The sequence below is a fragment of the Panulirus ornatus genome, chromosome 66 (assembly GCF_036320965.1).
Source record: "Panulirus ornatus isolate Po-2019 chromosome 66, ASM3632096v1, whole genome shotgun sequence".
Classification (NCBI taxonomy): Eukaryota; Metazoa; Arthropoda; class Malacostraca; order Decapoda; family Palinuridae; genus Panulirus; species Panulirus ornatus.
Window position 1 is genome coordinate 13,210,778 of NC_092289.1, and position 19,393 is coordinate 13,230,170.

General features: G+C 44.9%; 1 protein-coding gene and 1 long non-coding RNA gene across 2 annotated transcripts in view; one reads left to right on the top strand and one right to left on the bottom strand.

The window, feature by feature from the left end:
- Positions 1–1,508: 1,508 nt before the first annotated feature.
- LOC139746812 (glycine receptor subunit alpha-4-like) lies at positions 1,509–2,567 on the bottom strand. Its single transcript, XM_071658389.1, has 3 exons — positions 2,534–2,567; positions 2,159–2,373; positions 1,509–1,766 (listed from the first exon to the last, which is right to left on the bottom strand). The coding sequence occupies exons 1-3, from the start codon at positions 2,565–2,567 to the stop codon at positions 1,509–1,511; spliced, it is 507 nt and encodes a 168-aa protein (XP_071514490.1).
- A 7-nt stretch (positions 2,568–2,574) lies between these two features.
- The window catches only part of LOC139746794 (uncharacterized), a 41,698-nt gene continuing 24,879 nt past the window's right edge, over positions 2,575–19,393 (top strand). Inside the window, exon 1 of the long non-coding RNA XR_011712232.1 lies at positions 2,575–3,077. This is a non-coding gene — a long non-coding RNA (uncharacterized lncRNA). The remainder of the gene's footprint in view (positions 3,078–19,393) is intronic.

Sequence of the window (19,393 nt, forward strand, 5' to 3'; positions counted from 1 at the left end):
ATATATATTTTAGTTCTCATATGGATCATCTATCTGCTTTTACCACTCTCTCCACACTGACCTGTGTGTTCCTGATTTTCCCTGCTGTCATAAACAGCCTCGAAAGGACCCAGTAGTCTTTTGTTGCTGTTTCCATGCCTAGCGCGACTCCTCTGTCCATACTATCCCTTGGCCTATTCCTGCACCGGCGGCTTCCATACTTGAAAAAGAAAACCACCCATCCCTCTAACGGGTTTACGTCACACTCTCCTTCTTCGCATGAGATGGTTTACTTAAAAGATGACTACGAATTCATTATTCTCTTTACCTGTTTGTCATCAGTCTTAAACATCCGAAAAAATAAATTGGGTAAATTGTTGCAAATTTTGACGAAGTTATAGAAAGTTATTGAACTTGGTATTCCTGATGGATGACAATATCTCATTTTACTGTCAACGTGACGCGCCAGCTCTTCCGCTCCCTCCTTTCGCGGTACACCACACTGTGGAACCCGCTGCCTTACACTGTTACCCGACAATTTGTTGAGGACTCCCGCAGTCAGTGTAACAAGAGTACTTCCTATTTGGCCAATCCTGACGGACGAAGTACCTACTTAACGCTGTCCCCGTTTACGACAACATAGGATATGTGTACAACAATTCATATCGATCGACTGGCTTCTAACTGAATCATATTATCTTTGGATAACTTCTGAACGTAGCTTTCTTTTCTAGACTTCTTAAACATATCTGTGAATAGTTGTACAGAAGCTGACAAGAATATCTACTAGCAAGTCGATTCAACTCGTTCCCATGATGGTCAGATTTATAGCAACGCAGATACTATGGCGTTACCAGTTCTCTATCATTAGGTCGTACAATCTTGCAGCGAAGAGTACGGTACCTCACCTCACCTCATCAAAACCAAACGCAACCACGATTGCTAAGCTTAACGTAACCTACCCTGCGCATTCGATCCATCTACATTGCTAGCCTTAACATCATTAGTTTTAACAACTCTTTTCATGAGTTTTCACTACCGGGTCAAATTTTCAGAAGAGCCCATTCAGGTGCGTGGAGACAAGTAATGGTTATCATGATGTGAGAAAATACACAAAGAACATTATAATTCACAGTGTTATACCAAACAGGGCTTCAAAGGGTCTAGTTTCTTGGAGCGAAAATGGTTTTTATTTCTTGACCACTGGGGAAGAAGGAAGGTCCTCTTAGGGGAGGAGTGATTGTCCCACTACTAAGTTGAAATATGCCCTGATTTGACCTATTCTAATTCGGTACCATCTACTATAAGTAGTTTGCCTAGTCTAACCTATCCTGACCGACTCTAGTGTAAATAAACTTAGCTCATCAACCTAGCCTAGTTAAAACTCATTAACCTAGCCATTTAAAAAGCAAATTCGAGGCATAGAGGAACTCGTTAATCGTGACCACTTTAAACAAATCGTTCATTATACGTTTCATATATATTCAAATATCTTAAACAGAGACCGAATATCTTTCTTGATGTTACTGTTAATCTTGATGGGTGACGGGCGAGAGTACCTGTGTGAAGAGCGTAGCCATGACGAGGAGGTTGGTGAGCGATGCCATCATCCTCGTTTCGAAGACTTCCTCGCTGAAGAAGAGGGTGACGTAGCTGATGACCAGCAGCAGGATCGAAGGCAGGAAGATGTTCAACATCGCATACCCGAAGAGGCGAGTTAAAGGCACTTTCACGAACGCTTCGCTGAAGGGGCCGGAGTTATCGTGGCGGAGGGACACTCGACCTACCTAAAGAGGTGCCACAAGGTGATGTTTCAGTGCCATCTCCGTCTCAGTGAAGTACCTGCTATATGCAGCTGAGAGACAATGGACGACAGGAGCTGCAAGAAGTAGAGCTCCTGTCGCTCATCGTCTCTGAGCTCTACTTAACAGATGTATGGCATTACCATCTTCTGTTCCAAGACGGTCAAAAGAACGAAAAGGAACAAAAAATATGTATCAAGAGAAATAGCAAAGAATACAAACGAGAGATTATAAAGAAGACGTGAGTGACATTCAAGATAGCAGCAAAGTTAATGAACTCTCCATCAAACCTACTGGCAATTAGCTTGTCCATATATACGTGGCTGTGAGAAGAACTGTGATATATCAGCGGGTTATTATTGGATGATTACAATTACCTCATACTCGAGCAGGCTCGGGTTGCCGGTGTACTCAGCGGTGGAGAGTTTCGGGTGGAACTTGAGGTAGGTCTTGGAGGCGGAGATGATCCTGACGTGGGAGTTGCAGAACTGGCCGTCGAACGGGTACAGCAGGAGATCGAAGTTACACATGAAGTTGAGGTTGTAGCGTCGCTTGATGTTAAGTGTGTTGCAGTCTCCCCCGTACACCTCCACTGTCCAGGAGGAGAGGAGGGATGATTTAATTGGACGAAATGGACGAAAAAATGTAGCTAAAAGCGTCCCGTATCTGATGGTGCATTGCATTAGATCTGAAAGAAACTGGAAAACATTCATATTCTTATGAAAACTACAGAGTGTGAGGGTCCTCCTCACCGCTGAAGTAGGCTGGCGAGGCTGACAGGATCATGGTCACGTGATCACCCCCGGCCAATCACATAGCGATGCCCCGCCCCTTTGCTTGTTCTCGGGGCCAACGGTTCTGCCAGCCACTGATTCGGGTCAGTCGCCATTTAAACTTTGTTGTGAATCCATTGCGCCATATCTATCCTATTATTAATCGGTTATAAATCGCTTCTGTAGTAGAATCGAGTTGTACCCCAGCTATATTAAGATTTGATCCACCATTTAGTGCAACCAAATGGCTCAGGAGGAGTCTGGAAGAGTGGACGAATCAAGGATCACCCAAAAGCAGGTGGAGGCGAGTAGAATTGGCCCAACCCTCCCGCCGTGCGCATGCAAACATTAGTGTTTCCCGAAAAGGTGCGCTTGTAACATAAATAATTTTCCATCAACTATTCAAAGTGACACAGTCTACTTGAGTGAAATTACTCTCCTTGTGGCCTAAGAAGTCGTGTGGGTCGCTGCTTGCATGAGGAAGAGATCTGCTAATGATGTTCCTCTACCCCAGCTATTAGAGGTAAGGCAGTTACTGTAAACAGTGAATTTGTTAAGAGCTGAAACCGTGAGTGTCTAGTGGTTAAGTCTTAACTGCCGTATGACTCATTGTTTTCCAGTGATTATCATAACATGTGTGAAATCTGACATTTTTAATGTTTTTGGACGCTGTAGTTTAACTAAGGTGATTGCGTAATGATATATCCTCGTATGGCTCTGTGTTGCATGTTTTAAGAGTTTAAAGAATAATTTAAGTACGGTCACTTATTACCTAAAGATACATACGGTCACTTATTACCTAAAAAAGTTCATTATCTAGGAAAATTAAAGTAACAAGCAATGAAATAACCAGTAAGCACCAAGTTGATAGTTCATTTGATCTAATTTCCATATTCTTGTAAATAATGGATGACAAGGATATATCATTTCACATTATTTCATATTCGTCTATGCATGAAACACTGTAATGAATTTACTATAATGTTTATGTATATTACTGGGGTGTGAGATATTAGAGGCGTGACGTAACGATGGAACATCAGGTCACGGTGCGTAAGGTGACTAGAGTTCGTAATGGGAGTTTATGTCTGGACTATACACTTTCTCGGATTTTTTTTTTAAGGCGAGTAAGCGTTTATATATAACAGTGTTGATATACAACGAATAGACGAAGCTAGGACGTCATTTGGTAAACAAGTGACTGCCCGAATTGCGTCTTAGCTACGTCTCTTGGTTGTATATTAACTGACTTATATTTCTTTCTTGTGTCTCCCCTGATGATTTAATTATCACACGAAAGTGCAATTGGGAACTTACCGCGTTTCGTTTCCCTGTGGACTCGTAGGAATGTACTTGATCTGGCGTTCAATCGGGATCCTTTTATATATATATATATATATATATATATATATATATATATATATATATATATATATATATATATATATATATATATATATGTATGTATGTATTTATTATTTTTTGTTTATTTTGCTTTGTCGCTGTCTCCCGTGTTAGCGAGGTAGCGCAAGGAAACAGACGAAAGAATGGCCCAGCCCACCCACATACACATGTATATACATACACGTCCACACACGCAAATATACATACCCGTACATCTCAATGTATACATATATATACACACACAGACATATACATATATACACATGTACATAATTCATACTGTCTGCCTTTATTCATTCCATCGCCACCTCGCCACACATGGAATAACAACCCCCTCCCCCTCATGTGTGCGAGGTAGCGCTAGGAAAAGACAACAAAGGCCCCATTCGTTCACACTCAGTCTCTAGCTGTCATGTAATAATGCACCGAAACCAGAGCTCCCTTTCCACATCCAGGCCCCACAAAACTTTCCATGGTTTACCCCAGACGCTTCACATGCCCTGGTTCAATCCACTGACAGCACGTCGACCCCGGAATACCACATCGTTCCAATTCTCTCTATTCCTTGCACGCCTTTCACCCTCCTGCATGTTCAGGCCCCGATCACTCAGAATCTTTTTCACTCCATCTTTCCACCTCCAATTTGGTCTCCCACTTCTCCTCGTTCCCTCCACCTCTGACACATATATCCTCATGGTCTATCTTTCCTCACCCATTCTCTCCATGTGACCAAACCATTTCCATTTCAAAACACCCTCTTCTGCTCTCTCAACCACACTCTTTTTATTACCACACATCTCTCTTACCCTATTATTACTTACTCGATCAAACCTCCTCACACCACATATTGTCCTCAAACATCTCATTTCCAGCACATCCACTCTCCTGCGCACAACTCTATCTATAGCCCGCACCTCGCAACCATAAAACATTGTTGGAACCACTATTCCTTCAAACATACCCATTTTTGCTTCCGTGATAATGTTCTCGACTTCCACACATTCTTCAACGCCCCCAGAACTTTCGCCCCCTCCCCAACCCTATTATTCACTTCCGCTTCCATGGTTCCATCCGCTGCCAAATCCACTCCCAGATATCTAAAACACTACACTTCCTCCAGTTTTTCTCCATTCAAACTTACCTCCCAATTGACTTGACCCTCAACCCTGCTGTACCTAATAACCTTTCTCTTATTCACATTTACTCTTAACTTTCTTCTTTCACACACTTCACCAAACTCAGTCACCAGATTCTGCAGTTTCTCACATGAATCAGCCACCAGCGCTGTATCATCAGCGAACAACAACTGCCTCGTTTCCCAAGCTCTCTCATCCACAACAGACTGCATACTTGCCCCTCTTTCCATAACTCTTGCATTCACCTCCCTAACAACCCCATCCATAAACAAATTAAACAACCATGGAGACATCACACACCCCTGCCGCAAACCTACTTTCACTGAGAACCAATCAATTTCCTCTTCCTATACGTACACATGCCTTACATCTTCGATAAAAACTTTTCACTGCTTCTAACAACTTGCCTCCCACACCACATACTCTTAATACCTTCCCGAGAGCATCTCTATCAACTCAATCATATGCCTTCTCCAGATCCATAAATGCTACATACAAATCCATTTGCTTTTCTAAGTATTTCTCACATACATTCTTCAAAGCAAACACCTGATCCACACATCCTCTTCCACTTCTGAAACCACACTGCTTTTCCCCAATCTGATGCTCTGTACATGCCTTTGCCCTCTCAATCAATACCCTCCCATATAATTTTCCAGGAATACTCAACAAACTTATACCTCTGTAATTTGAGCACTCACTTTTATCCCCTTTGCCTTTGTACAATGGCACTATGCAAGCATTCCGCCAATTCTCAGGCACCTCACCATGAGTCATACATACATTAAATAACCTTACCAACCAGTCAACAATACAGTCACCCCCTTTTTTGATAAATTCCACTGCAATACCATGCAAAACTGCTGCCTTGCCGGCTTTCATCTTCCGCAAAGATTTTACTACCTCTTCTCTGTTTACCAAATCATTCTCCCAAACCCTCTCACTTTGCACACCACCTCGACCAAAACACCCTATATCTGCCACTCTATCATCAAATACATTCAACAAACCTTCAAAATACTCACTCCATCTCCTTCTCACATCACCACTACTTGTTATCACCTCCCCATTTACGCCCTTCACTGAAGTTCCCATTTGTTCCCTTGTCTTGCGCACTTTATTTACCTCCTTCCAAAATATCTTTTTATTCTCCCTAAAATTTAATGTTACTCTCACCCCAACTCTCATTTGCCCTCTTTTTCACTTCCTACACCTTTCTCTTGACCTCCTGCCTCTTTCTTTTATACATCTCCCAGTCATTTGCATTATTTCCCTGCAAAAATCGTCCAAATGCCTCTCTCTTCTCTTTCACTAATAATCTTACTTCTTCATCCCACCACTCACTACCCTTTGTAATCTGCCCACCTCCCACGCTTCTCATGCCACAAGCATCTTCTGCGCAAGCCATCACTGCTTCCCTAGATGCATTCCATTCCTCCCCCACTCCCCTTACGTCCTTTGTTTTCACCTTTTTCCATTCTGTACTCAGTCTCTCCCGGTACTTCCTCGCACAAGTCTCCTTCCCAAGCTCACTTACTCTCACCACTCTCTTCACCCCAACATTCTCTCTTCTTTTCTGAAAACCTCTACAAATCTTCACCTTCGCCTCCACAAGATAATGATCAGGACATCCCTCCAGTTGCACCTCTCAGCACATTAACATCCAAAGGTCTCACTTTGGCGCGCCTGTCAATTAACACGCAATCCAATAACGCTCTCTGGCCATCTCTCCTACTTACATACGTGTACTTATGTATATCTCGCTTTTTAAACCAGGTATTCCCAATCACTAGTCCTTTTTCAGCACATAAATCTACAAGCTCTTCACCATTTCCATTTACAACACTGAACACCCCATGTACACCAATTATTCCCTCAACTGCCACATTACTCACCTTTGCATTCAAATCACCCATCACTATAACCCAGTCTCGTGCATCAAAACTAATAACACACTCACTCAGCTGCTCCCAAAACACTTGCCTCTCATGATCTTTCTTCCCATGCCTGGGTGCATATGCACCAATAATCACCCAGTCTCTCTCCATCCACTTTCAGTTTTACCCATATCAATCTAGAGTTTACTTTCTTACACTCTATCACATACTCCCACCACTCCTGTTTCAGGAGTAGTGCTACTCCTTCCCTTGCTGGTGTCCTCTCACTAACCCCTGACTTTACTCCCAAGACATTCCCAAACTGATGGAAACCATTTACCAGTGCGTGCCCGTTATCGAACCCAGAATGATTTAAATGACATCTAGTGATCCGGTTTACCACTGACGGGTCCAGAAGATGGCCGTACCAGACCATGTCTTTTGCGGTCCATGAGATTCCGCGTCGTATCTCACTCGACCATATTGGACGAAGGGGTAACTCGCCTGTACTTGGGCTGAGACCATTCTAGATCACCACCAGAGGCACGGAGGTGAGATCTTAAACCAACTTCACCTTGTATACTGTCCAAGCGAGCGAAGCGTCACTCTTGGTGAGGCTGCATCATTCACAGTTGTAGAGTACAGTCTCGTCGAGGAACTTCTTGCTTGCTTCGAAGGAGTCCTATCATTACCCAGACTCCGATTGCAGCGCAGCCTCGAAGCTGCAGGAGCCCCGTGAAAGGAGTAATATGTGATAGTGATGTAGTACATACCTTCGGCTGGAGCACTTTCGTTCATGCCAACGGGTTTACAGACTCTCTTGACGTGTGCTGTTGTGAACTCGTCCACTTCGGTGTGATGGTTGCCGTCTGTGTTCATGAACCGGATCAGGGGAGTCCACAGGCTGCGGAGGGTCGAGAGCGGGACCTCGTTCTCGCTCTCCTTAACCTTCAGGTTCTGGTAGTCGAGTCTTTCGTCCGACCAGGTCATTGCAAACACGAAGGACAACGTCATTGTCATACTCTCAGTTTCGACAACCACAGTTTCAATTCGGAAATCTAAGGTGATGAGAACACTGTCTTGGCTGATGCCACGAGCCTTGGGAGAAATGTCCCTTGTGTAATCTTTGGGAAAAACGATAAACTGACAATCATTCTCGTCGCTCCTGTCTCGACAGTCATACTTGCGGTCACATCGGTACTCCAGGAGGACGCAGGTGGCGTCGTCGCAAGTGAAGTGGTTCTCAGGGCAGGTTGTCAGCAGAAGCTGTCGACGTTCCTGGGAGTCTTCGCTGCAAACTCCCTCCGCCAGCACCCACCACCGCCGACCCATTGGAAAGTTGGGGTCAGTGTCTCCAGCCGAGCAAATTTGCTATTGCTCGTGGTATCGATCCATACCCAGGTCCCGTTTTCTTGTAGTATTTGACTTTTGCCTATACCTTCGAAGACCAAGTCCCCAACATCCCCCTGCTTTGCCAAGAAGGAGACTGTCTCCTTCTCTGTTTCGCACGTTCCTCGTAAAGTAAACATACGTTGCTCTTCAAACTTGCAAGCTGCTACTGCCTCTTCATCAATACAGTGGACGTCATTTAGCAGGTTTTGACTTATGTAAACACAGTTTTCGTAGTGAAGTCCATTGGGTTCTCCTCTGGACCAGGGAGGTGTCAGGTTAGCCAGCGGATCGCGCACGGACCTCCACACACCCTCTTCTTCTCTGTCGTTGATCGGTGTCCAGAAATCACGGGGTCGATCACTAACGTCGGGCCAGCGTTGAACAGACTCGGCCCGAATGACTTCAATCTCCTTAGCGGTGGAGGGCTGGGGCAGCTGCGAGCCCAGAGCCTCACAAAGGTACTGCGCTGTTGAGAACGAGACCAAAGGAAACCAGAAGTAGAATGAGTCACTTTCGGCACGGCAGAGCTGGTCGAGAGGTATAGTGTATTGGGTGACGTTCTCTGGCTGCAGGTCCTCCTCCCAGGAGAGATAGTCTCCTTGAGGATCTCCATTACACGCTGCCAGTCCTTGTATCTCCTCAACGCTCATGGCTCGGCTCCAGATGTTCACCTGAGGAATACATCAGTCAAATGAGAGTCGACAACATTATTCTTAACATAGCTTCTGTGTAATTTACCAATGAAGAAGAGACATGTGGCTTTACGCCTTCAATATATTCGTAGATTATATAGTTCAATCTAAAATTCTTATTATAGATAAGGATTCAAAATACAAAGATTCTAAAAGATCACATGTACAGAACATTACACAACCTTACGATGTGGAATGTGTGGGGTTGAAAAATATATATATATATATATATATATATATAGTATCGAATTCAAGCCTGACACTCGAGATGGTAGGGTAACCAAGTAACTAAGAAAAAAAAAAAGTAATGTCTAGGACAGTGTTGAGCAGAATGGACAGTCAAGTCTCGAGAGCAACACACAGCTTTCAGGAGCAAGATGGAAGCCTCATGATAGTTCATAGTCTCAAGAAATAATACATCATCTTAAGAATAAGATGCCACCTCCAGAATAACACACACAATGGAGAGCAAAATACATCACTGGAAAGAGCAAAAATGAAAGTCTCACAAAGAATTAATCACGACTCAAGGACAGCACAGTGTTACAGTAAGAACAACAGTGTTACAGTAAGAACAACACAGTGTTACAGTAAGAACAACACAGTGTTACAGTAAGAACAACACAGTGCTACAATAAGAACAGTATAGTGTTACAGTAAGAACAACACAGCGTTACAGTGAGAACAACACAGTGTTACAGTAAGAATAACGCACAATAGAATCAACGCAGTTTTAAGAACACAGCTCTCTTTGATAAGAGACAGTTACATGAGAGCAACTTGATAACATGAACAATGAAGCAGCACCCTTCAAAAAATCTGAAGGACAACAGACAATCTTTTAAGAACATTATTGTCTCAACAAGAAGACACTGGAGACCAACTCTCGCATTTTCTATCAATATTTAGTCTCGAGAAACAAGAGAAGAAATTGAAGACTCGCACGCCCTCGCGAGCACAGGACAGACTGAAGAACAAAGCCAAGCCTCTGGATCAAAACTCAAGAATATAACCCAGAACATGGACGCAACGATGCTAGTCTGTCTGTCTGTCTTTGCACCTGTGTGTGTGTGTGTGGGGGTGTGTGTGTGTGGGTATAGGACAACGTAAGAAGGATACCAGCTCAACACAAAGGCGGAATATGATGAAAGGATATGAACGACGGGGATATTCAAGAAGCTGAAACACAAAACCACAATTCAGTACAAAACTGTTGAAATAACATTCTGTATGATTTAAAGCAGGGAGGAGGAGGAGGAGGAGGAGGAGAGGGGGAGATGAACAATGTGACTTCAAGAACACACGACGTATATTTCACGAGCAACACGTAAAGTCCAGAAAGACGCAATTTCAGGAGCATATTATGTTATATACCTTACAGGAACGTCAGTACCCACAACACCGTTCTAAGAAGGTTTCTAGCTTCAAGTAAGAACCAGGAGTACTTGAGGATTCAAGAGTCAGCACCTGGGTCATGTCTCCTGCGAAGTCCAGGCGAAGACCCTCTGGCCCACGACCCAGCCAGATGAGGTCGGTGCGGATGGCCGTGTCCACCTCTGCTTCGATCCGCATCTCTGGTTGTCCGTCTAGGTAGCTGGTCACCTCCTTGGCCTCGTGGTCGTAAGTGAAGCACAGGAAATGCCACCTGCAGTGAGATATTAACTTTTATCCTCAATTCCGACGAAACTGAAAGCATTATGACGCCAAAAGCCAAGACGAGGTTCGTTCACCTCTTCACCACAAGCTTGAAGTATAAACCAACGGCTCACATTTTCTCTCAGAAAACGTACTTGAAAGAATTCTTTCCAATGTGACCATAAATATTAAGTTAATCGGCCATTAGTATTATGTGGTTAAGAGATTATACGCTATTTTGGGAATATCTCGGATATATAACTAAAGGTCCTTTCGAAAGTAGTAGGTTACAGGCAGTAGCCTCGCCCAGGGAAGTACTACCCTCCCGACTTAGGTGTGTTGATGTGATGTCTGGGACCATCTCATACCCACCGTGTCAGTAGGTTGTGGGCAGTAGCCGCCCAGGGAAGCCCTCACGTCGTGGTTGCTCGTCTTACTTTGTCTCGTTAAAACTAAACTACGGACTTGGTGAAGGAATCCTTGATGCATACATCTAATTTGATGGTGAGGGCCAGTGAATATGATAGTGAGTGACATTGAACATGATGGTGAGTGATGGAGAACATGGCTATGAAAAAAATGATGATTGACTAATAGTGAACGTAGTGGACAGTGACAGTAAGCCTGTTGGTGAGTGATGACCATGGTGGTGAGTGACAGTGAACATAATGATGAAAATGAATATTATGTTATGATGAACATGATGGTTAATAAGAGCGAACATAATGACAGTGAATATGATGCTACGTGGTGATGAACATGACTGATTAGTGATGCGTAAATCAGATTTGAGATTTGAGCATACCTGGTCATTTTCTAAGGCTAAGTGGACATTCTAAAGGGCCGACCTTTTTTTGGACATTAATTGGCCATATTTTTGGCAAACTTCATAAGGCAGTGACGGAAGATAACTTTCTGCCTGCCTTAACATAGCGCCGATGACAAATTTGTGACATGACCATTGTTAGCCTTCTAATGAAGTTAAAACTTTCCAGAAATTGAAAATGTTTGACCCAAAACGGTAGTGGTTAGCGGTCCTGACCGTGACGCAATCATGGGCCGCTCGGGGTCGAGCGAATGAGACAGAAGACGTTGAACAGTCAGATGATATACAAGGAAGAGACATAGCTAAGACGCCAGTGGTAAACAAGTGTTATCGTATGGTGGTGTTGGGGTCTGGCATCATGCCTGTCATAGAATTTTTATTATGTGGACAGGAAGAGGAACTGTTTACAAATTTTCCCTACGACAAAGCTATCAAGTTTGTATAGACCTTCGCTAATATTAATTTACAATTCTTTGTGTATTTGATAATGTAATATTCAATGATATTTCTCGTGGTAAAGGAGTTGCAGTAAATAAATGAATTAGTATTACTCCAGTCAATACAATGGCCATAATTTTTAACGTTAAACAAAGCATTTAATTCTTATCCTGTTCTTGTACTTTATTTATGTTGCTTAAGTCAACATAAAGATCCTTACCAGTCTACCTAACATAAAACGTATTACAGCTTTTACAAGGGATTCTGTAAACGCAGCCCGCGGAATTTTCTGGCGAGTTTTTGATCAAGATATTTATAATATTGTTATTACTGAATGCTACTTTTACATTTAAGGATTTCAGCAACCTGAGAAGTAATGTAAAATTATCACTGAAAGGGAGAAGTAAAAGATTCTTGGTATCAAAGTTTGGGTTTAACTCTATAAAATGATTTCTTTGCCTACTTAAGAGATTCAACAATGAAAGATCTAGGATACTTCAACTTGGATCCAATGGAATATATCTTCTCAAACTCATCATCAATAAATTCCTGACTGAATATACGTAATACCTTGAGGAACATCGACTGGAATGATGATACTTTAACTTTATCATGTTGAGCTGTATAATAATGATTGAAGAACAAACAGTGATGGGTTTTCTGTATATGCTAAACCTAAACATGTTTCCATCCCTATGGATCATGTAATTTGAAAATGGTAACATACTGTTATTTTCCACTTTCTCAGCAAAATTGATAGATAGTATTAAATTAAAAAGTAAAGTGACAAATGTTTGTAAATTTTCGTTTGATGGCCAAGCACAAAGAACATCATCTACATACCTAAGCCAAATTTCCTTAGAGGGTAAGATACCCCTTAGTGATTTTGTTTCAAAGAATTCCATGTAAAGATTACTTAATCCTCGTGAAAGAGAGTTACCCATCGCTATACCAAATTTCTTAGCATAGGATTCTCCGTTAAAGAACTTCCAGACCGTGTCTGGAGCCTTTATACTGAGAAGAAAAAGACAGATTTTATCGTCCAACTTCCTTGTTTTGCCCGACCTTCACCACTTCCTCAGACCGACTCTGTCAAAGGCGGATGCTTTTCCCAGATATCATTTTAGCTTTTGAGGGAGTCTTGCTTGGAGTGAAATACAGATCGATTGCACGTGAAGAGATGGCCTCAGTGCATGTAAGCACGTCAAGTGATATAGTGGCAGGCAATACAGGTATGGCGTATAGGAGCCAAGATTACGTCTCTCAAAATGGCCTGATCATAATAAGACGACTTCCGTAGAGAATATCATTTTCCAAGACGATCCATAAAACGTGAACCTGCCCTCTCTGTCTGAAGGTACCCACAACGGGAATTAGCCGATAATGGCAAAGCTAGCGTGAAGTGCTCACGGCAACTCTCGCTCGGGGTATGAGGCTGTTCGCCTCAGCTCCTGCCACACGCTTGGCTTAATGGCCGACTCTTGGTTCGTCTTGGTCTGATGTCGACCATATGTTGAGGTTTTCCTCTTCAATGCTTCTGTAGTTGTCCCATGCACACGTTTCTCATTTCTCCCGGCGGTACAGTGAGTAATCAGAGAGAGAGAGAGAGAGAGAGAGAGAGAGAGAGAGAGAGAGAGAGAGAGAGAGAGAGAGAGATCACCCACCTCAGTACACTGAGCTGACCCTTCAGAGGCATCATGATCCAGAGCCCAGTGAGCACTAGTCTCACTCGGTCGAGCCAGAACTCTGTAAATGGAAGAAATCGTTCATTAGATTCAAGAAGGAGACGGTGGCGAAAGTCTTTGTGTACGTACACACATGCCTGTTGAAATATGTGTACACGTTTGTTGTTTGAGAAGTGGTGTACGTTTATGTGCAGGGATGGTGTCACTTTGGACGGTACATCAGGTGCAGGGATGGGTCACCTTGGACTGTACATCAGGTGCAGGGATGGGTCACCTTGGACGACGGTACATCCGGTGCAGGGATGGGTTGCCTTAGACGGTACATCAGGTGTAGGGATGGGTCACCTTGGACGGTACATCAGGTGCAGGGATGGGTCACCTTGGACGACGGTACATCAGGTGCAGGGATGGGTTACCTTAGACGGTACATCAGGTGCTGGGATGGGTCACCTTGGACGGTACATCAGGTGCAGGGATGGGTCACCTTAGACGGTACATCAGGTGCAGGGATGGGTCACCTTAGACGGTACATCAGGTGCAGGGATGGGTCACCTTGGACGGTACATCAGGTGCAGGGATGGGTCACCTTGGACGGTACATCAGGTGCAGGGATGGGTCACCTTGGACGGTACTTCAGGTGCAGGGATGGGTCACCTTGGACGGTACATCAGGTGCAGGGATGGGTCACCTTGGACGGTACATCAGGTGCTGGGATGGGTCACCTTGGACGGTGCATCAGGTGCTGGGATGGGTCACCTTGGACGGTGCGAATATCAAGCCCCAGGACCTGAGGATCCATTACCTGGTCTAATCACAAAGCGGTTCCCGTCCTTCTCGCTGGAGAGGTTGATGAAGCTGGTCCTGCCATAGAGGACGAGGAGGCGCATCCTGAAGCAGAGGGTGAAGGAGGTCACGACCCGGGGAGGGGAGAGGGACTTTTTGTAGCTGTCCTTGATGTCGCTGCTGGAGTCGCTGTCGCCGCCGCCGCCGCCACCGTTTTGCTGAGGATCGTTGTCGTCCTGATACTTCAGGACTCTCACGTCCTGGGCCTTACCTGACGATGAACAGAACGTCATCTTCTGTTAGACGTAATGAGAAAATCCCTCCGTGTTACAACACCCAGAGGCAGAGGAAACGCACGGAATGAGTAAGACCTCTAAATGCCGTAGCGCTTTGGGAGTCTGGTTGGGTAATTGAGTAGGTTGAGGATACGATTCATGGGTCCTGACGGATGGTGGGCATTGCAATCACCACATAAGTGTTGGGTGTATTGGCCAGGTAAGTCTGTAGTTGGGGATGGCGTCAGAGAGGGCAGGTGATGCGTGGGAGACTGTATGTAGGTGTTGACCATATTGCAGCAAGCATCGTGTTGTTCTGTTTTTGCGGATTGTATTTCTCAGATGTTGCAGTCTTTGTCTGCGTTTCTGTTGTGAACTGTGACTGGTGTATGTGAAAGGAATGCTGAGTTATGCAAGTGCTATGTTGTGTATGCGTGCTGAATGTTCGCGTATGAGCCACGGCCCAGCACAGCGGCCGGGGACAGCTCAAGGCTGCGCAGCCATGTTTTCTCAAGCCACAGCCCAAACTGAAGGTCAGCTTACTTTAATCTTGGGAATATTGATGGTAAATATGGACCTCTGTGGTGTAGCGGTTAGCGTCCCTGACCTGACGCATCCAAAAGCCACCAAGGGTCGAGTGCACAAGTTTGAACCCAGGTTGCGTCAGTCGGTCCACAGTCAACCCAGCTGATCGTCTTCTCGTAGAGGTTGGTCGATAAAATGGATACCTGGTTATGGCATTCAGTTTCCCGTGCCATCTTGGCTAACATAGAATAAGACTATTTTCATACATTAATAGGCATGTCGTCCCTTCTTATAGATACATCTGGACGTCATTTAGATATGTTTTAGGCTCGTAACTTGTCTATTTAACTGCAGTTTACCTTTATAACTCCAAGTCGAGTTGACATATAAATTAATTTCCCTGAGGTTTCCTAAGGAGAGTTGTAGAACTGCTGCGGATCACTGACAGTGGATTGAGAACAGTCCGAAACGTCTGAAGAACGTTTGATCGAGAATGAATAAAGAGATGTATGAAGGGAGCGAGAGGGCTAGGGTGCTCGGTGCTTTGAGGAGTGTATGGAGAGGTCGCTGTCGTTTGGTTGCGAGGTATGGGTTCCAGGTAGAAAAGTACGTTAAGAGGGTGGATTTGTTGGAAATGAAATGCTTAAGGGCAATGCATGATGTAAAGGGGGTTGATATTGTAAGAAATGACAGGATGAGAGAGAGAGAGAGAGAGAGAGAGAGAGAGAGAGAGAGAGAGAGAGAGAGAGAGAGAGAGAGAGAGAGAGATATGTGGTAACAAGAAGAGTATGTACGAAAGAGCTGAAGTAGTTGTGCTGAAATAGTTTGGACATATGGAGAGGATGAGTGAAGAGAGGTTGACAGAGAGGGCATACATGTTGGAGGTGGTGGAGGCAAAGAGAAAGGGAAAACAGAGGAGGAGTTAGAAGGATGGAATGAGAGATGCTTTGAGATCTCAGGGCCTGTTCATGGTAGGGTGTGAAGCGTGCATGGAAAAGAGCAAATTGGAACGGTGTTGCATACAGGGGGCAACGTGCTGTTGATGGGCATATGAAGCGGTTTGGTTGTGGATAGTGGGATGAGAGATCTCTCTTGTTTCAGTGCATTGTACATAACAGCAGGAGAATGGCTTTAGGCTAATGAGACCGCTCTGTCCTTGGCGCTATCACAATACCCGGGTAACGGCGAACAACACACTCATCTTCATCTACTATCAGATATATTTCATTGTCTTTGATAACGCTTCGCCTGTCTCAAGTTGTGTCTTATAAACATTTTTAGTACAAAATTTATCTTTAACTCCAACACCCACGTCTATAAAAAGTATTCACCTCCGTCAGCAACGTGCCATTTGACCTCGTCCGAAAAATTTCGTCTTTAAGAACGTACTGCATTTATAGCACCATCAAATTTACAGATGTCATGGCTGTCATCCAGTCATTGACTGCTTCACGAAAAAGCTTCGAGTATATTTTGTTATCCAAACACTCCATGTATCAAAAACCTCCGTGCATAATACATTAGCAGTATATTTCGTTATTTTTTTTTCGTCTTCAGTTCCAGCAAATCCTCATCTGTCTTCCAGCACTGGGACAGATATCCAATATTCATCATCTATATTGCATTAGCCTACACTACCGCCAGGCACAGATCATCGCAAATGCTTTTAAATACCGTCAGATACATTTCACCACTCGATCTTCACACCAGATCACCAAGGCTGACATGGTCCCCCTCCTCTTACACTTGGTTCTTCTTGTCTCGGTCCTTGCACTATCTCACCAAGGCAGACAGAGTTCCTCCTACAACCGGTTCCTGCTGCTTCCCCTAGTGCTCTAGATACACCTGTCTTTTTTCTGCTTCATCTGACTGCCTCAGCTGCGCCAGGTGATTGGTGCATACCTGGCTCCGTCCTTTCAAACCTGTCCCTCCCTCTTTCTCATCTCGTGACCAGGACTCACCTTTTCACGAACTCCTCCCGTCACACCTGTTCTTTACAAACCTGTAACTACCTCCCTCCACACCCGACCGTCTCCAACTTTACCAGTTGATCAGGACACATCTGATTCCTACATCATCTGCCTACCACGGGCACGCTTGATGACAAAGACACATCAGGCACCATCCTACACACCTGGCGCCTCCCGTAATACCAAGTTCCTCTTTCCATTCCTAGTTCCTGCATTCATCAACTTGCTTCTTTCTTCACATGCGTCTCCTTCCACATCACCTGACTTCCTCACACTGTGGCAGGCTATCAACACCATACGACTACTCCCTCCCCTACTCAAGGAACACCTGGTTCCTCCCTCAACCATCTGGCTCACACACATGGGACTTGACAAGGAAGTTCCTTCTCGACACACCCAGCCATTCTCTCCAAACCTGGCAGTTAAAATACACTTGACATCACTCCACTTTCCCATCTGGCATCTCCTCCTACAACTGGTGATTACAAAACCTCTGGTACCTCCAGCTCCATCTGATAACCAAGATGAAGCTGACAACCTTTTGTATCTACCATCTCCTTAGCTTCCTTTCTCATCGCATGTACTCTTCCCACACACATGATAATCAAAGAATCTGGTTCCTTCTTTGTTTACCATCTGATCAGGACACACTTGAGAGCACCCCCCCCCCCTTTCTCCACCGATGATACACTTAATGACGCAGGTACGCCTCCCTAGTTCCTCTCTCAAGACTCTTTGACTGAGACGTAGTTAGTTTACGAAATACTCACTCTGGTGCAGGAGAAGCACCACTAGCAGTAGCAGCAGCAGCAGCAGGAGAGTCCAGCCCCTGACATTCATCCTCGTAGAGGCTTCTTCCCTGTCTGTGGCGTGACGGTGGCGTTCCCGTTTTGGTACTGTGAATGCGTCTCTGATTCCAAGCTCTTGCTCTTGACTACGTGGTTGTGGTCCTGACTTCGAAGCTTTACACTTGGCTCCTGCGTCTCAGAGTCCCCGACTCCGTCCTCTGCAATTTGGTTCCCAACTGAGGCGCTTGACTACGTGGTATGACTGTGGATGGGTTCCCAGCTGTTGATACTCGGCCAGTCGGTGTGGAGCTTGAATTAAGATCTGGTACTTGACTGGACGACGTGGCACTTAACTTGGAATTCAGACACTTGGTTACGTGTTCCCGAAGCAACTCAGGCCGAACTTTTGAATGCGAGATTTGCCTCTTGTCTACGGTTATAGGCCTAGATTCTGAGGCACGAACCCTGGCACTTGACTGCGACGAATGACGCTCGATTCGAGCATTTTATACATACTTTCTTCTGTAAGGGGTTTTAAACACTTGATGACAGACCTTGCCACTTAAGCACGAGGCTTAAGACTTGAGTGCAAGACCCAGCCACTTGACAGCGAGGACTCTTCCGGGAATAACCTGTACGGCAGATGACCAAGAGAGGTCATTCAGGTACTTTTATACCACGGAACCCATCGATTAATCACTGAGCTTCAACACCTTGTTACCAGTCCTTGTACTTGGCTACAGGTAATGGTACTTCGCTAGGACGCCCCGGCGCTTGACTAGGAGCAGCTCAACGCCTAGCGAGCAGCTCGGCCACTGTTACTGCTAACACTGCCAGTTGGACTCCACTGTTTCAGATTGACCCAAACACTTCTGTTAATTGAGCACAACAACAAACCCTTTGTCCCCCTGTGGGAAATCTTGGACTACGTAAACATTAGTCTCGGCACTTGTCACGCGACCTGTGCAAACTCGACACTGCTCTACCTTGTTTACGTAAGCCTTGACCTGCGACTACAAGGCTGACTGATGAGCGCTGGCAAAACTTGACACGCTGACTAGGAACTTGAAGACGAACTCCGAGCATTGACAGTGACAAGAAGAGATCATGGTCAGCGAGAGTTCCCGGCATTTGAGTAGGAATGTCTGGCGAATGACCAGTGGTACTGACTATTGAGGGAGAGATGTGGTAGGTGTGGGAGAGGCCTGATGTATATGAGCACAAGGTGTGGTGCGGATGCGTGTTGGAGCGACGTGGGAAGCGGCCGCAACCATTGGATCAGCGCCTCCACCACACACCACACAATGTAGGGTCAGCTGCACCTCCACCACACACCACGCAATGTAAGGTCAGCTGCACCTCCACCACACACCACACTAGGATGGCCAGCTGCACCCCCACCACACACCACAC